This window comes from Tachysurus fulvidraco, chromosome 8 (assembly GCF_022655615.1).
Source record: "Tachysurus fulvidraco isolate hzauxx_2018 chromosome 8, HZAU_PFXX_2.0, whole genome shotgun sequence".
Taxonomy (NCBI): domain Eukaryota; kingdom Metazoa; phylum Chordata; class Actinopteri; order Siluriformes; family Bagridae; genus Tachysurus; species Tachysurus fulvidraco.
Window position 1 is genome coordinate 8,698,392 of NC_062525.1, and position 17,031 is coordinate 8,715,422.

Consider the following 17,031-nt stretch of genomic DNA (forward strand, 5'->3'; position numbering starts at 1 on the left):
GTGTGTGTGTGTGTGTGTGTGTGTGTGTGTGTGTGTGTGTGTGTGTGTGTGTGTGTGTGTGTGTGTGTGAGAGAGAGAGATAAAGAGAGAGAGAGAGAGACAGAGAGAGAGAGAGAGAGAGAGAGAGAGAGAGAGAGAGAAAGAGAGAGAGAGAGTACTCTTGAAAGAGTCTTCGGATAATTGACCTAAAAAAACAAACAGCAAGAACACAACAAGGTACTGTATCACACTTCAAACTTGAAAATTAACAATACACACAATACAAGAGATATTTTGTATGAGATGCTGTGAATAAAAATCTGAGCCTAGATTTGGAGCAAGGTCAACGTTTGTGAATTTACCCTCATTCATATGCACAAAATCCATATTTAATCTTCATTGAAAACATTCCTTCAAATGCAAAAATCTGTGGTGTCAATAACAGTAGCACACATGAACATCTCTTAGACCTAGTGTTCAAATAAATCTAAAATACTCACATGAACACAATAACCATATATTAATACACTTACCCCCTATTTTGACTACTAATGATTCAAGGATATTTTATAGACTTTAAAGATTTTTTAATTAGTTACAGACTTAATTGTGTACATGCTTACAGTGTTACATGGCTCTGTTTGGGGACAGATCTACTTTTTATTACAAATTGCTTAACTCTGTGTTGTTTAACTGGGGTGTTTTGTTTGTTTCTTGTTTTTTTTTTTTTTTAATTAATATCAATTTTTATTTTTACATTTTCTTGTTCAGCAACTAATAAAAGAAATGACACCACTTTCCACTAATAAACGCTATATAACATTTCAAAAACAACACTTTTTTTATTTTTTAATTCTATAACTGTAGTGCAAATCCAAATCCATCCACCTGCTGCACTGCTAATGTTCATTTTTACCATGTGAATTCATTAGCATGCACTGACGAGAGAAACTTTTTAAATCATCAAGATGATCAGTAACATACTCGTACTGTATGTGGGAAAACAAACAAAACTGAGGAAAAAACAAACGTTATGCAGAACTGTCGTGCCGTTCTCCTTCTAGCACAATTATCTTGCAGTTAAACAAAAAAGACGGTGGTCAGGTTTGAATAAATAGCATTTAATTTCAGTGAAAAGGGAGAAAACACTTAACTAAAGCCAACTACATGCTATAGATAGATAGATAGATAGATAGATAGATAGATAGATAGATAGATAGATAGATAGATAGATAGATAGATAGATAGATAGATAGATAGATAGATAGATAGATAGATAGATAGATAGATACCTCTTAATACATTATTACATTACATTAGCTACCACTTTTTGCCCCCAGGAAAAACAATCATGTGACTTGGCAAGCACACTGGAGCTTTGCACAATCTATAATTAACACAGAAAGTTTCGACATGGCCAGCTCTGCTATGATTAATACGAACAAGTACAAATGCATATGTGTGCTAAATGTTCTTGGAAGGGGTGAGACAGATTACAGAAGGGTTTGTGCTGATGAGAAGAGACAGGTGCATATGTGAGGATATACTCGTCTTAAGGGTCCGTTCAGCTCAGCGTAAACACAGGCCATTTCATCACTTTATGTTTATGCTAAGATTAAGCCAGGAGCATTCGTTTTAATATACAGGTATTAGTCAGCATTAGGGCTTGTAAAATGTCTGCACAAAAAATACTCTAAGAAAGATGGATGTACATTTCTTGTTATTTTTAAATATTTGTCATAACTTAACAATATAACTAGATATATTGCCACAGCACATATATACATTTCAGGCTGTTTTTTCCTTCATTGTGCAAAATGAAAATTAAGCAAGCAAATATCTCCTTTCTTCATGCCCAAACATAATAGTGCTTTGCTGTAGTATTTATATATACAGTATTTACCTGTTTTGTACATAGCTGAAATCACAAATGCAAGTGCAAATTCATTGTTAATACTTCTGTAGAACATAATAGCTTTCAGTTACCTTTGTTAAATATTTCAGATTAGCACAAACAACAGCATTATATTGAGAATAGGGTGAGCAGGTTTGATCTAAAAAAGAGATACATTTGTACAGACACTTCAATAATTTTCATTACAAGTTCTATTCATATATTTGTATATACATGGTGCAATTAGTATTTATAAATAACACCTAAAAGTTTAGCTCTCTATTGTATTGTATCTCTAAAATTTTCCATTTTCAGGGTTTAAGCATATTCCACACTGCATATCTAATGATTTATTTTTAGGTAAGGATATATCTCATTTGTTAATGAAGTATGAACATAATGTACTTACAAATGTCTGGTAACGTAATACTTCTAATGACTTTGAAAAGTGCATGATGACATTATTGATTTTATCGTAATAAACCTAGTTCATTAGAATATTGTTCACTCTTAGTAAAGGATTAAAACCAGCTGAGTTCAGATCATGATTTCTTTCTTTTTTTTTCTATGATAAAGGCCATAATTTAAGATTAATATTGGAGGATTATTAAGCCTTAAGTATATATTCTAAAGTAATGTAGAAATACAGTTTTACCTTGCTGTGAATACATACATGAGCTATTCTGTATACACGGACACTTTCTCAGGTAAGATGCGCAGTGGATGCCTTTTGCATGTATTGGAGAAAAACGGATAGAGCTTCTCAGTGAATTTGGCTTTAAACTTGTAGATTAGTGTGTTATCTGTAGCATCTGAAAACATGACCCTCCCCACATCCCAATCCAGCTGAACTCGCACTCTTTGTGGTTTCTTCTTAACTGGGATCGGCTGGCTGATAGAGTTCGGTGCCCGATAGTGACCTCCGTGCAGGCACATGGTCCACATGCCATGTTCAGGACTGGGTGGGAACCACTCCTTCTTTTGCACACTGTCGTACACCACCCCGAGTGCCCACTCGGTGCTGTCGCCTACCTCTACATCCCAGCTGTGGCGACCTGTACCCAAGGCCTCGGACCCGATCACACACTCGTAGTAGCAGAACCGCTCTGGGTTATCGGGTATCTGCTGCTCTTCATCTGTGTAGCGCAGGACAGTGAGGTCATCAGATAAAGAGAGGCACGCATCTGCTGTGTTGGGGTCGAGGGTCACTGGAGCTGGTGGTGAAGAGGTATGAAGTTTTGCACATAATACATTATAAAGATGATTTTCTTTAAAAAACACATTTTGTCCCTACCACATTTCATGAATAGATTTTTTTTCATTTAATTGTTTCCTGATCAAGTTGCATGTGTTTTTCTTTTCCTTTTTTTGTTTCATAAAAAATCAGGGTGCTGTACAAATATTGGATGTACAAACCAGTATAGTATAAACATATATACAAAAAACAAAAAACAAAACAAAACATCAGAATATTTTGTTTGCTGTAATCTACTAACAAACTAGACGAGACATGATATACTGTATCAGCAAATTGTCCAACACTGATGAAAATGTATCTGTTAATGTTGTACAAACATAAACTATTATAATAATGAGACAGTGGAATTATAACTAATTTGTATATTCTGACCATTTCAGATCACGCTATCATATCCTTAGCCCAAGTTAAAAGCGTTAACCAAGGTTTTATGTTCATACTTTGGAACCTTTGGTACTGTTTTGCTCAAATTAAAGTTTTGTTTAAATAATTAATCAATTAATTAATTAAATTATATATAGGCATAAATCTATAAAAAATTAAATGGAACAATTTTCAATTAATGTTTATTATTTTTCAATTGATTTATCATTTTCAGATGAAGAACAACAAAAGCAATAAGTAGTTGTTTGTGAAGCTCTGACATTCTGCGTATGTGACTAGAAGTTGTTTTCTGACTAGAAAATGTTATTACTAGAGACTGTTATATAAAATATTAGAGGGTCAGAATGAGCCGGAGATGAGATGGCGATTCTAAATGTTCAAAATCAGCTTAGGCAGACCTTGGAAAGGGCACGTCTGGCACACTCTATGTCCAGAGATGTTCAGGTGTTAAAATGTAGCCAATAACTAATGGAGTTTATCTTTTCTTTTCGTTTCTGTGTTTGATTCATGTTTATAAAATATCAGTATAACGAGTTATCGAGGCTCTTCCTCTCTCATGCTACACGAGTAGCATCAGGTCCTATTGTGCAGCAGCACAAATAAACCATGAACCTTCTTACTCTTGCCCGTGCCTACCGGTGTCCTATTTTATCAAAAACTTCTGCAACACCACACAAGACTAAACACACAGTATACAATCATATTATTATTTGTGTTTAATTTGTGTATTGTTTGGCAGTATTTGTTTAAAGTATTTTTAATTGTAATTGTATGTGTATGTTTAACTCTCAGTAATAACTCAAATCCAATATTCACAGACATTCAGGAATAAAACCAGAAGCTAAAAAAATGCTTTTTTCCCCCATCTGCTGGTACTTACTGTATGTGACAACAGTTTGCATTTTCTCCCAGACTCTGAATTTGAGGCTGCTCAGGTGTTTGGACACATCAATCAGAGCTCCACTCATCTCTTTAAGGTCCTGTGCTGTGCATTCCACTCTGTAACTGAACACAAATCCTTTATTAAATCCTGTCTCTTATGTAATATCTGTAAAAGGGAAAATTAAAATATCATGGGAAATCTTGTTTGCTTACCAATCGGACGCTTTCTTATAGTTCTGCAATGCAACAAAATATCTTAAATGAATTCCTGGTCTACTTTCAGTTATCTTCCCAGAAATAACAGAAACTTTAGCATTTGGAAGAAGGTTGTTTATCTAAGTCTTGAATGGAGTAGTGAAGATTTACATCACATCTCATCATCTTTACCTTTAGAAATTCAAAGTCTTTAAAATCAATGGCCTCCTCGGTGGTGTTAATGGTTTCAGTCAGAGATGTAATCTCCTCTGTTAGCCTGTCTATCTTCTCCTTCATTCTGCGACTCTTTTGCTCCTCTTCCTCCTTCAGAGCTGTGAGCATGGATGCCTCCTCTTCTTGGAGGAACTGTTGCAGCTTCTCAAAATCATCCTTTATCAGTCGCACTGTATTCTGGGTCTGCCTCTGCTCACAAGGATATCTTAGATTATTGCTATGATCATCTATTAGTATAATTAACATGTTTACCAATAATTACATAAAACATGATTTTATCTGTTGTAATTGAGATTTGTTCAGTTTTATGTAAATTAAACTTTGGTCCTGAACATTGATTTTGCCCCATTAACAAAATCTTATGTATACAAATATCTACTGCATATATTGTATGTTCTAGTATTATTCTACTATGTGAAAATAGATAGATACACTCCACAGCCTGAAGTATGCGGACACCTGACCAATCACACACATTATTGTTGTTTTTCCAGAATCAGGTTTATTGCCAGGTACTGTAGGGTTTACTTATACAGGAATTTCGATTTCCAACATCTCATTCCAGGTTTAGTTTGCTCTTTGCTGTTTAAATAACCTCCAAAGTTCTTCCTTCCAACCCTGGCAAATAATGTATTTGAAGAGCTGAATTTGTGCACAGGTGCATTTCAATGCTGGAACAGTTTTGGGCCTCTTTGATCCAATGGGAGTATATGGGAGTGTTGGTAGGTGTCCACATATTGGCCAGACAAAAAGATGGATGGATGGATGGATGGAGGGCACGAATGGATCGACGGACGGACGGACGGACGGACGGACGGACGGACGGACGGACGGACGGACGGATTTTTTTTTTTTTTCATTTTTTTATCGCTATTTAATAGCTTTAGTAGTATTTTATACTAAGACAATGCACTACAAGACACACTACAAAATAATAAGACTGAACTAATCACATGTAGTGTGGCTGTTGGATGTGAGGTAATGGGTTTTGTGTCAAGGAACATTCATGTCTGTGATAAACTTTCATGTGTGCAATTTTGTGCAAAACAATTGGGTTTTGAATGATGAGATTCTGGCTAGTGATATTCTTATTTCACAATATTCAGTCAATGAAAATAGTTAAAAATAATGAAATGCTTTCTCACACTACACTGCAAAGCATACACAATATCTTAGTACCTGTAGTTATATTTAACTCAACTTTATTTTTCTAAGATCATTGTTTTTCAAGCCTGAAATCATCTTATTCTATTGTCAGATTTTTTTTGCTTCTATCCAATAATAGTAAATGCTTGAAATCTTCTGCTAAATTGAGATCCACATGCATGAATTAATCATTCATATTCAAGACCTCTTTATACTAGCTATGATATAATTTTTGCAAAAATAATTACATCTTAACAAGTAGAAATACCTTGAATATAGTGAAATATAATGAAGTATAGAAATTATTGTGAAATTTCTAAATATATCCAAACAAAATATAAGCCAATTGAGCCTATTTCTAGCGATTTTTATACATCAATTTTCAAGCTTAAAATAGAATTGTTCTACTTTGCAGATAATTTATCTAAGTTTTATCATTTATTTATAGAAAGAAGGAAAATTATTTACCAATACAATGTGATATTTAAAGCTTACCATGTCTGAAAATGGGATGAATAATCTTGGTTCATGGTAATATTTATACTAGCAGATACTAGAAAGGTTTGAGTATATTCAAGATATTAGTTCTTGCTGAGCTGACTTTTTATGCAGAGGATTTTTTAAGTCATGAACAGCTATTTGTTTACTCTAAATATAGGAAACTCATGAACAGCTATTTGTTTACTCTAAATATAGGAAACCCATGAACAGCTATTTGTTTACTCTAAACAGGCCTGATTATAATTGTGCAATACAGTTATGTTTTTTAAACACTCAGTTGCATTATTTGGCCTTATTATTTGGATTAGATTCAGATGGAATTTGTACTGAATATCTTTTTTTGGCTTTTAAGAAACAAAACCTTAATGCAGCTTAAAAATTCATTCATTCATTTTCTACCGCTTATCCAAACTTCTCGGGTCACGGGGAGCCTGTGCCTATCTTAGCGTCATCGGGCATCGAGGCAGGATATACCCTGGATGGAGTGCCAAACCATCGCAGGGCACACACACACACTCTCATTCACTCACGCAATCACACACTACGGACAATTTTCCAGAGATGCCAATCAACCTACCATGCATGTCTTTGGACCAGGGGAGGAAACCAGAGTACCCAGAGGAAACCCCCAAGGCACGAGGAGAACATGCAAACTCCACACACACAAGGCGGAGGCGGGAATCGAACCCCCAACCCTGGAGGTGTGAGGCAAATGTGCTAACCACTAAGCCACCGTGCTCCCCCCCAGCTTAAAAATGAAAAGAGTGATAATAAATTTCAGTTGGTTTCCTCGTGAAGAGCCACTAATGAAAACAATATCATTAACCTTTAAATCAGAGGTCTAAACCTGTAACCCTGTAATGTAGGAATGAAAGTCAGTGTGTCTCATAGGCAGGTTAATAAACTTACCCTTATGTGGTCTGCTGTCTCTTGGCAGATTTGTTTGGCTGTGTTTAGGCTTTCCAGCTTCTCTTGTAATGGCCTCAATGCAAACCTCAGTTCTCTCTTTAAACATAGTTTAGAAAAATAACTTATTTATTAGCATTAATATTTGTTTGAGAATCTTTTCAACAGGCACACAGGAATTTTTCTCTCTGTCTCTCTCTCACCTTGCACTCCTGTGCAGCCTCCTCTGTACCATTACATTCATGCCCTTCATGGTCTTCTATCTGGCACTGATCACAGATCAGCTCCTCATCCTCCATGCAGAACAGAGTCAGTCTGTCACCATGTCTGGCACATGTATTACCACTTTCACCCTTGGCATTGTCTTCCCCAATCAAGCCCAGCCCCAGCTCAGATTGGTTTTTGTCCCGTCGAGGTTGACCTTGAAATATGGTGTCAAATAAGCCCTTGAGGACATTGTCAAACAGCTCTCGTCCATAACACTCTGTACATATTTCCTGCTCATGTCCGAGTTCGAGCTGGCACAGCTGTAAACAAGACTGACATAAACTGTGTCCACAGGGTAGGAGAAGAGACCCCTCGACCTGACAACCTGGGCAAATAGGGTCACCTGGAGGTAAAGAAGACTGATTAGATGCCATACCGATGTGCTGGGTTTGCTGTTATGGTTCTTCACTGCTCACAAGTGTTGACTTCTACAAGTTCTACTTTGTTTACTCTTTCTTGCTCGAGGTTTAATGTGCTCTCTTTACTTGTGGAAGTCCCCTTGTGGCTGGTCGATAGACTATTTATAGAGTTGTTATTTTGGAATGTGCCTTCTGTGTGTGTTTGTGTGTCTGTGTGTGTTTGTGTGTCTGCGTGTGTTTTTGTGTGTGTGTGTGTGTGTGTGTGTGTGTGTGTGTGTGTGTGTGTGTGTGTGTGTGTGTGTGTGTGTGTTTGTGTAGTGGGTCAGGTCAAACAGAGGAAAGTTTATTTAGGTACAATATGCAGAGTAGCGATGTGGAAAGGGACGTATCTATCTGTGTCTATTAGTGCGTGGTCCATTTAAACCAATTCAATTTTTTAATTTTATTTATTGAGGTTATTTTTTTGTTTTCTTTGGATCAGGTGTTGATTTCCAGTATTATAGTCATCACACATGTACAGGGGTATACAGTATAAAGAAATGTAATTTACTTAGTCTCACGGGTTAGATTAAAATAAGGACATTTATGAATAGAAACAGTAATCATTGTAAATATAATGATAACACTAAAAAATACTTTTTGTTGGATTTTACATACATAATATGTATTCTCCTTCTTTTTCTGACTTTGATGATTGAAGAAACTAAGAACAATTTTAATGGTTGAATGAAAAGTGGTGAAATAAAATAAAAAAAAAAGTCCAAAATTATTATTAACAATATTTAACAACAATATTTATTATTATTATTATTATTATTATTATTATTATTATTATTATTATTATTATTGTTGTTGTTGTTGTTGTTGTTGTTGTTATTACACTGCAGGCCTACTCTTCTGATGTGCATTGTTCATGCTAGTTGAATATTTTCATAGCAAACACAGTCCATGGAATGAATATATATATAATTAGGTGTAAGCCATTTCATATATTGAATCTGGAGGAAAAACAGGTAATACACAGAAGTATATGAATAACACCAGGGTCTTATTTTATGTATTTCCATGACTAAAAGTTTAAAGAAATTGTTAAAAATTGCTTTTCTACTTCTCTAGTAGTAACACTTGTTTGTTGGGTCTTAATCTAGTCAGAAATTTAACGTGTCTGAGACTTTTCATGTGAAATGAAAGCTCAGGCACAAACGTGATTATAAACGGTTATGGCCGCCGCCTTAGCATTGCTAATACATTAAAACTAGCATTAAGCTGAGTAAAAATATGACTTTGAACCTTTAATAATTGATAAAGCCTTGGAGTCTGTAGAGACAGTGCGGGATGCTGCATCGTAATGGGAAATCTTTTTGGCAAAAAGAAACGAAGTCGAGTCACAGAGCACGACAGAGCTGTTTTGGTGAGTAACGCTAGCTAACATGCTAACATGCTAACATGCTAGTCTCATAACACTGAGCTCATCACAGGTTTTATATATATTTATACATACATATCGTTTTATTTGCAAAATCATATCCTAGAATTGTTATAGTATCGAGAGGAATCTTTACATAACTACTGACTGGCTTTAATCTAGCTAAAGATATGCATTGGCTTTGTGGGTATCTTATGTAGCTAGTAAACTGGGAGTGGTTTGAATAAAAGGAAAATAACTAAGTAAAAATACTACTAATAATAATGTTACTGGTTAGTAATTTAGTTGTGCTGGTGTATATTTATAAACATAAGTATATTTACAACCAAAGTTATCATCTTGGGTGTTGTTTCTAAGAGCTTTAATTTAGTTTTCTTTCTTTTACATTCTGTATGTAGCTAGGCAGGGCAAGCTAGCTCCTTAAGTTTCGTTTTGATTAGCTTTGTTAGTAAATAACATTATTATTATGAATTTATTATTTTTATTATTTGTATTAATATTTAATAATGATAGGCGTATTAATATTACTAGTATTGTTTTTATTAATACATTTTTATTAATTAGTTTTATTTAATATTACACAGTGACTAATAACCTCTCAGGTATGTAGCTCTGATTGTTATTCCCTCTTCAAGACAGATCACAGGTTAATTTTCCTTTTTTTAGTACATTATTTTACGTGTCATATCAGGCAATGTCAAGATAACAATAAACTGGACAGGGATGGGCTACAGTGATCTGATGCTTATTTAGAATCAGAATCAGAATTTGTTTTAGTGACATGATCTCCACAGTGTAACAGGATGTCATATGCAGTATAGAAGAAATTGTATGTACACATTTACAGGTGTGAAATGTGCAGTTTAAATAAACATATGAAATATACATATGCAAATAAGTATAAAATATATACAATTTGTATGTACACATGTGCAATTGTGAAATGTGCAGTTGAGGTAAACAGTACAGACAATATGTATGTATGTATGTACAGAGTGCAAGTATGAAATGTGCAATTGAGGTATACATAGATCTGAGGGGTCCAGAGTGATTTTCTTAGCTCTTTTGCTCATTCTGGAGGAGTACAGGTCTTGGAGAGTGGGGAGAGTTGTGCCAATGATTCGCTCAGCAGTCCGGACTACCCTCTGTAGTCTTCTGAGATCGAATTTGGTGGCTGAGCTGAACCAAACAGTTACTGAGGTGCAGAGGATGGATTCGATGATGGCAATGTAAAACTGTTTCAGCAAATCCTGTGGCAGGTTGAACTTCTTCAGCTGACGAAGGAAGTACAACCTCTGCTGGGCCTTTCTCACAATGGAGTCAATGTGAATGTCCCACTTCAGGTCCTGGGAGATTGTGGTTCCCAGGAATCTGAATGACTCCACGGCTGTGGCAATGCTGTCCATGATGGTTAGTGGGGGAAGAGCAGGGGGTTTCTCCTGAAGTCCACTATCAACTCCACTGTCTTGAGCGTGTTCAGCTCCAGGTTGTTAAGGCTGCACCAGACAGCCAGCTGCTCAACCTCCAGTCTGTAAGCAGACTCGTCACCGTCCCGGATGAGGCCGATCAGTGTGGTGTCATCTGCAAACTTCAGGAGCTTGACAGATGGGTCATTAGAGGTGCAGTCATTCGTGTACAGCGAGAAGAGTAGTGGGGAGAGAACACAGCCCTGGGAGGCACCAGTGCTGACGGTGCGGGTGCTAGATTTGAGTTTACCCAGTCGCACTAGCTTCTTTCTGTCTGCCAGAAAGCTGGTGATCCACTGACAGACAGAGGAGGGCACGGAGAGCTGGGCCAATTTGGGCTGAAGGAGTGATGGGATGATGGTGTTAAAGGCAGAGCTGAAGTCCACAAACAGGATCCTCACATAAGTCCCTGGTCTGTCTAGATGCTGGGAATTTATTTATATATTTATAAGGTGCATTTATATGCTGGGATTATCTGATAACATGGCAGATGACTGAAGCACACGTTAGGGTTCTCTCAAGTCAGGTCAAGAAGCTTTTATTGTCATTTCAACCATATATAGCTGTTGCAGTACACAGTGAAATGAGACAACGTTTCTCCAGGACCATTGTGTAACATAGTACAAAGACAGAGCTAAAGACTTAGTTAGTAAGTCCTAGCCACATAAAGTGCAACTGTGCAACCTGGTGCAAACAGTGCAGGACAAGACAGACCAGACAGTGCAGAACAAAAGACAGTGCAGACGAAAAGTTACAAGACAATACAAAAAATACACAAAAAGACAATAAACAGAAATAAAAATGTGTGTATTTAGTGTAGATCTGTGCAGTCCATACAGGTGATGTGTATGTTGTGCTCAGAACAGTTCAGTTTCAGTTGTTAAGGAGTCTGATGGATTGTGGGAAGAAAATGCTTCTAACAATCTAACCACTGTGTGTTAATGTCTATAATTATGTATGTTTAAACGATATTCTTTCCATGTTGACTGCAGCAACTGAAGCAGCAGAGAGATAAACTGAAGCAATATCAGAAAAAGATCACACTGCAGCTAGAGAAGGAGAGACAGCTAGCCAAGCAGCTGTTGAAAGATGGCAAGAAGCAGTGAGTATATACATGTTTTTGTCATTTTAATGCTTTGGCAATATTACTGCACAACAGAAAAGCGTTTGTCTTATCAACTATGGATTACAAGTTCAAATCCCTGTGATGCCACTGCCATCCATAACCTGGCAGCCCAGGATAGCAAAATTCACCCCTGTTAATCACAGCAACATAAACCAATACATAATCACAATCACAAACATACATAAACCATAAATGTGTGAGCTCATGCATGTGGAAATGAGTGGATAGTGCTCTGACTTTCCATGAGCAGCAGTTTGGAAACTTCGGTACAATTGGCTTCACATGCCTCATAGTAAGCACCTGATAGTCTTCACTATCCCAGATTGGGAAATGTTACATTATAGGAAATAGATTCCTGGTGGGTGGGAACTAGCCATGACTACATTAGGGAGATAATCAGTGTAAAAAATTGTGAGCATTCTACTTTCAGCAGTCTTTTTTTGTCATGTTTCACATCATTCTTAGATGTGCTGTGCTGATCTACAGAAATCCACCCAAACAATTGTCCCCGTATGGCTAATGTATTTAAGATGGGAATAAATATGACTTTTGAATGATGGTCATCAGTGGTATGTGATTAGGTGATCTACCGTGGCTCTGCCTCCATTGTAGGTGTGCTTAGGTACGAATGCCACCCATTTTAAAGAAGGAAAATATTTTGCTTTTTTCAGGAAGGCTGTCCTGTTGCTTAAGAAGAAACGCTTCCAGGAACAACTTCTGGACAAGACTGAGAACCAGATAAGCAACCTGGAGCGTATGGTAAATCAGTTTAATCACTATGATGGTGGATAAAAGGATCTAAAATTTTCCATTGCAGCTGAACGTGATCATCACCAGCACCTATTTTGTCTTTGACAAATGTATTACTTACTTTAGAAATAAGGAACATAGTTTATAGCCAGAGCATATGTTGCATATCAAAGCAAGTTTGTCCTTTTAGAGGTATTCTAGCCTCTAGTGATTCCTCATAGGCTTTTAAAATAGGATTTACTCCATCATCAAGAGATCACAAGTACAAGTCCTGACGAAGGACCAACCATCTGTGGCTGGGAGCCTAGAGAGCAAAATTGGCCCTACTCTCTGGGTGGGAGGGATGACATATATTTAACATTAGGCGATTTTTGGCTGTGTGTGTTCCTGTGTCTGCTTCCCTGTGACGCAGCATGAGTAGCAGTTCGAAACTATGCAGATGGTCTCTCATCAATAGGTGTCATATGTTTGTGAAGAGCTGGCTGGTTAGTGGGAACTGGCAGGCAGATAAATTGGGGGAAAAATGTGAGACAAAAGACAAGCTCAAGAGTTCTTCAGTGCCGAAGCAAATATTCTATATATTTTCTTGTGTGCACAAAGTGCGCACAGCCCTAAATATTGCCTCGTTACAAATGAGCGTTTGAGGAAGAAGATACCTCAACTTAATCTTCTAACCAACCTAATCTACTGTATTTATATTAGTTGGAACATTAAATCATACCTTGCTTCTACTATATAAGCTGTACTGGCTTGTTTGAAAGCAACAAAAATGTAGATTATAAAGTTATTATAGATTATAAATTATAAATAGATTATAAAGCCTTGTTGTACGTCCCTGTTAAATGCTGATGTCTTTATTTTACAGACAAACATGTCCCTGCTGCCATTAATTAATGTATAATTATGTAGAATTGATCTGAGTCTATATAACAGTCTATATCATTTATATATCATTATACAGAAAATGATAGGATCCATTGTCCTCCTTTCCTCAGGTTCAAGACATTGAGTTTGCACAGATCGAGATGAAGGTGATCGAAGGACTGAAGGTTGGCAATGACTGCCTAAAGAAAATGCATGAGGTATGTCTTGGTTCATTTGTTTTTATTTTGTTGTGCTAGTGGGGTTCAGTCTTCTTTTATTGCTTTGGGACTTATTACTCTAATTGTATTTATCTACAATGCAGCCCATGTTCCATTTGAGGGATTGTTTTTTGGCTGACTGGAACAGAATTACCTTTAAGAATGCACTTAAATTGGCCAGTGAGGAGTTGTATTTTCTGTTTTCTTCATCTTTGTCTTGTTAATGCAGGTGATGTCTATAGAAGAAGTGGAGAGGATCATGGATGAGACCCAGGAATCCATTGAGTACCAAAGGGTGAGTGTCTAAATTCTGCAGTCAGGTTACTGCTCAGATTGTAAATGAAGTGAGATGTCTGACCAGACTTGTTCACCAAATGTTGCTGTGGACTCAAGCTGGTCAGTTATCTCTGCTGTGATTTTGTCTCAGTAAATATGTAAGTCACATAGTTGGTTTCAGTGATCATGTTTGTGTGTAACTGCTGGATTTGTTTCTGTGTGCAGCAAATCGATGACATTCTGGCAGGGTCTCTGACTCAAGAAGATGAGGATGCTGTATTAGCAGAGCTTGAGGCCATCACTCAGGTGTGTGTTTGTGTCTGTTCAACAAATTTATATGTTTTGTTTGTCATCTGCATTGTCTGACTTTATCTTCACTGTGTGTCCACGTGCAGGAAGGTGTTGGGCTTCCTGAGGTGCCGGATGACCAGTTACCAGAGATTCCAGATCAAGAGCCAGGTATGAATTCTCATTCTATAATTTACACATACCTAATGTAAGGGAAAATACACAAAAGGATTGTGCAATGTGTCCCAATTATTAGTTTCAAGTTGCATGTGATACAGAATATATAGTGTGTGTGTGTGTGTGTGTGTGTGTGTGTGTGTGTGTGTGTGTGTGTGTGTGTGTGTGTGTGTGTGTGTGTGTGTGTGTGTGTGTGTGTAAAGTTCTTGTTATCATGTCGTTATAAACAGATGTTCCCTCGGCAGCTTGTCATGTCCTCTGTTCAGTTGCAAAAACGTATAGAGTCAGCTCAAAGACGTTATGTGGCATACAATCGACTAACTCCAATACCATCACAGTCAATACTTTTTTCATAATGTTAAGAGCTTTTTTGCCTCTTATCATTTGTTACACACGCTGTAATTTTCTGAAAAACACCCATAATGGGTGTCAGTCTTCAAACTAGTTTGTAAATTTGTAGGAATGAAAATAAGGACTGTTTCTTTTGTGCGCTTCCAGATAGTCAGTGCTTTAAAACCTCATAGGTGTATCAACCTGGGCTGGTGTGTACTGTATATAAGAGACTTACTCTTAAAAAATTGACTTGGATGTCTACTCAAGACTCGAAGATCTTTTTAAAAGCAGAAAGTAAAAATGTGTTATTAAAGTTCACGTAGAAACAAGAGTAGGAATTAACCGTAGCAGGACTATGAGCTATTTCCCAACTATGAGCTGATGTACAATAGAGTTTTCATGTAACTGATCCATTTATACATTCCATTTATGGCATATGGCAGATGTCCTTATCCAGCGTGACTTACATTTCATCTTATTTTATACAACTGAGCAATTGAAGGTTAAGTGCCTTGTTCTGGGGCTCGGCACAGGACTTGGAGGATCTGGGATTCAAACTCTTAACCTTCCAATTGTCCAACACCTTAACTACTGGGCTACCACATCTTCACTTTAAATTGTATGTTCAGGATTCATCCTGTTTAACTGAATGTCATCAGGATGAATAACTAAAAAGCCCCTTTAAGAAAAAGAAAATACCACATTAAGAGGAAATTTGGGTGGAAACTGATCAGTTAGGACAAGAAACTGGTTTTCCAGGAAATGGTAGAGGAGATTAGATTAATGCATATTTAGCTATTCTATGCACTAGTGAACAGAGTCAGAAGAGACACTGTGCTCTATAAAAAATGGAAAGAAGCCACAGAAGAGCAAAAGAGTCTATTATTTGTTAATGACAGTGAAGTGCTCTGGACTGCACAAAGGTTTCTATACATTTCTCGGCTGTGTTTAAAAGCTTTCTTGAGATCTAAAATGCATTTATTTTAAAGCATTCAGGCTACATTTTCTACTTGAAGTGACTCTCAAGGAACAAGCCACATGTTTATGCTAAACTGTTACAAATACTCTAACATTAATCCCTTTGAATTGTTTCAGAGCGGGAGAAAGAAAGGGTGAAGAAGAAGCCAGAGAGAGAGCTGTTGGCTTTGTAGAGCCTCATCAATGCACTTTTATATTGTTCCTGTAACTCCCAGGTGTAGATGACCACTTGCTCCTTTCAAGAAAAGAAACTTGTCAGACACATTAAAGATATATCCATTAAACAGGGGAGCTTCCTTCTCGGCCCATCAGAAAATCTTCTCTCAAATCTGCTGTTCGTCATATTTTCCACTGGACAATGCCACATAGTTTACACTTACTAAACCCAATCTGAATCTGTCCTTTTCCTGTATAACTATAGCCGAGTTTCCAGGTCTGACCTTTTACTTGCAGCTTTGCTTCATATAAATCGACAGACAGCATTGCTCTTGTTACAAAGTTTGAGAAACCTTATCACACTCTGCTGTGTGGTCATTTTTTTTTCCAAATAGGAATCTGGTTCTACTGACAATTCTGTGAATCATCTTGCCATACCACACTGTCCAATGGAAAAGCGTTCGATTCTCTCTTGTGTATTTGTCCGATGAAAGTTTTTTTGTTGTTGTTTTTTCCCTACCATTAATTTCATAATTCCATAATACATCTCTATTAACCTTAAACTCTTCAGGTGATACTGTTAATATTAACTTTGCGGTCTATTATAACCTAACCCTATATGGAAACCTTCTTGGTAGGTATAAGGCACTTTGTTCCCTTTAGATCAGTAGGGAACAATTTCATGTATTTAATTATATTTCTGACTTGTAATAAATTACATATGAGACAGTATCTTGTCAGGTTTTTAGGCTGATAAATGTTGTGTAAAAGCTCCTTCACTTTATTAACTCTGTAAACAGGTGCTTACAATACTCTCGTGCTTTAGGAGGATTGTGTCTTTTGGTTGTATTTTGGTTTGGTTGTATGGTTGTATTCCTGTTCAGAGTAATCTCCCCATTTTAATGTTCTTAACATCGCCAACAAATGCTGACATACTTCAAATTTTCCAATTAAATTTTTTTTAATCT

General features: G+C 36.8%; 2 protein-coding genes across 2 annotated transcripts in view; one reads left to right on the plus strand and one right to left on the minus strand.

Moving 5' to 3' along the window:
• Positions 1–1,783: 1,783 nt before the first annotated feature.
• On the minus strand, positions 1,784–8,178 carry LOC113653500 (E3 ubiquitin-protein ligase TRIM39). Its single transcript, XM_047817567.1, has 6 exons — positions 7,583–8,178; positions 7,383–7,478; positions 4,785–5,015; positions 4,611–4,633; positions 4,396–4,520; positions 1,784–3,087 (listed from the first exon to the last, which is right to left on the minus strand). Exons 1-6 carry the CDS (start codon positions 8,018–8,020, stop codon positions 2,552–2,554), a joined length of 1,449 nt encoding a protein of 482 aa, XP_047673523.1. The 5' UTR covers positions 8,021–8,178; the 3' UTR covers positions 1,784–2,551.
• Positions 8,179–9,053: 875 nt separating this feature from the next.
• The window catches only part of chmp6b (charged multivesicular body protein 6b), an 8,226-nt gene continuing 248 nt past the window's right edge, over positions 9,054–17,031 (plus strand). Inside the window, exons 1-8 of the mRNA XM_027163131.2 lie at positions 9,054–9,416; positions 11,890–11,999; positions 12,695–12,782; positions 13,769–13,855; positions 14,085–14,150; positions 14,357–14,437; positions 14,527–14,590; positions 16,025–17,031. The exon at positions 16,025–17,031 is cut by the window's right edge and continues 248 nt beyond it. Coding sequence (XP_027018932.2) covers positions 9,354–9,416; positions 11,890–11,999; positions 12,695–12,782; positions 13,769–13,855; positions 14,085–14,150; positions 14,357–14,437; positions 14,527–14,590; positions 16,025–16,080 — 615 coding nt within the window. The 5' untranslated portion in view covers positions 9,054–9,353 and the 3' untranslated portion in view covers positions 16,081–17,031. The remainder of the gene's footprint in view (positions 9,417–11,889; positions 12,000–12,694; positions 12,783–13,768; positions 13,856–14,084; positions 14,151–14,356; positions 14,438–14,526; positions 14,591–16,024) is intronic.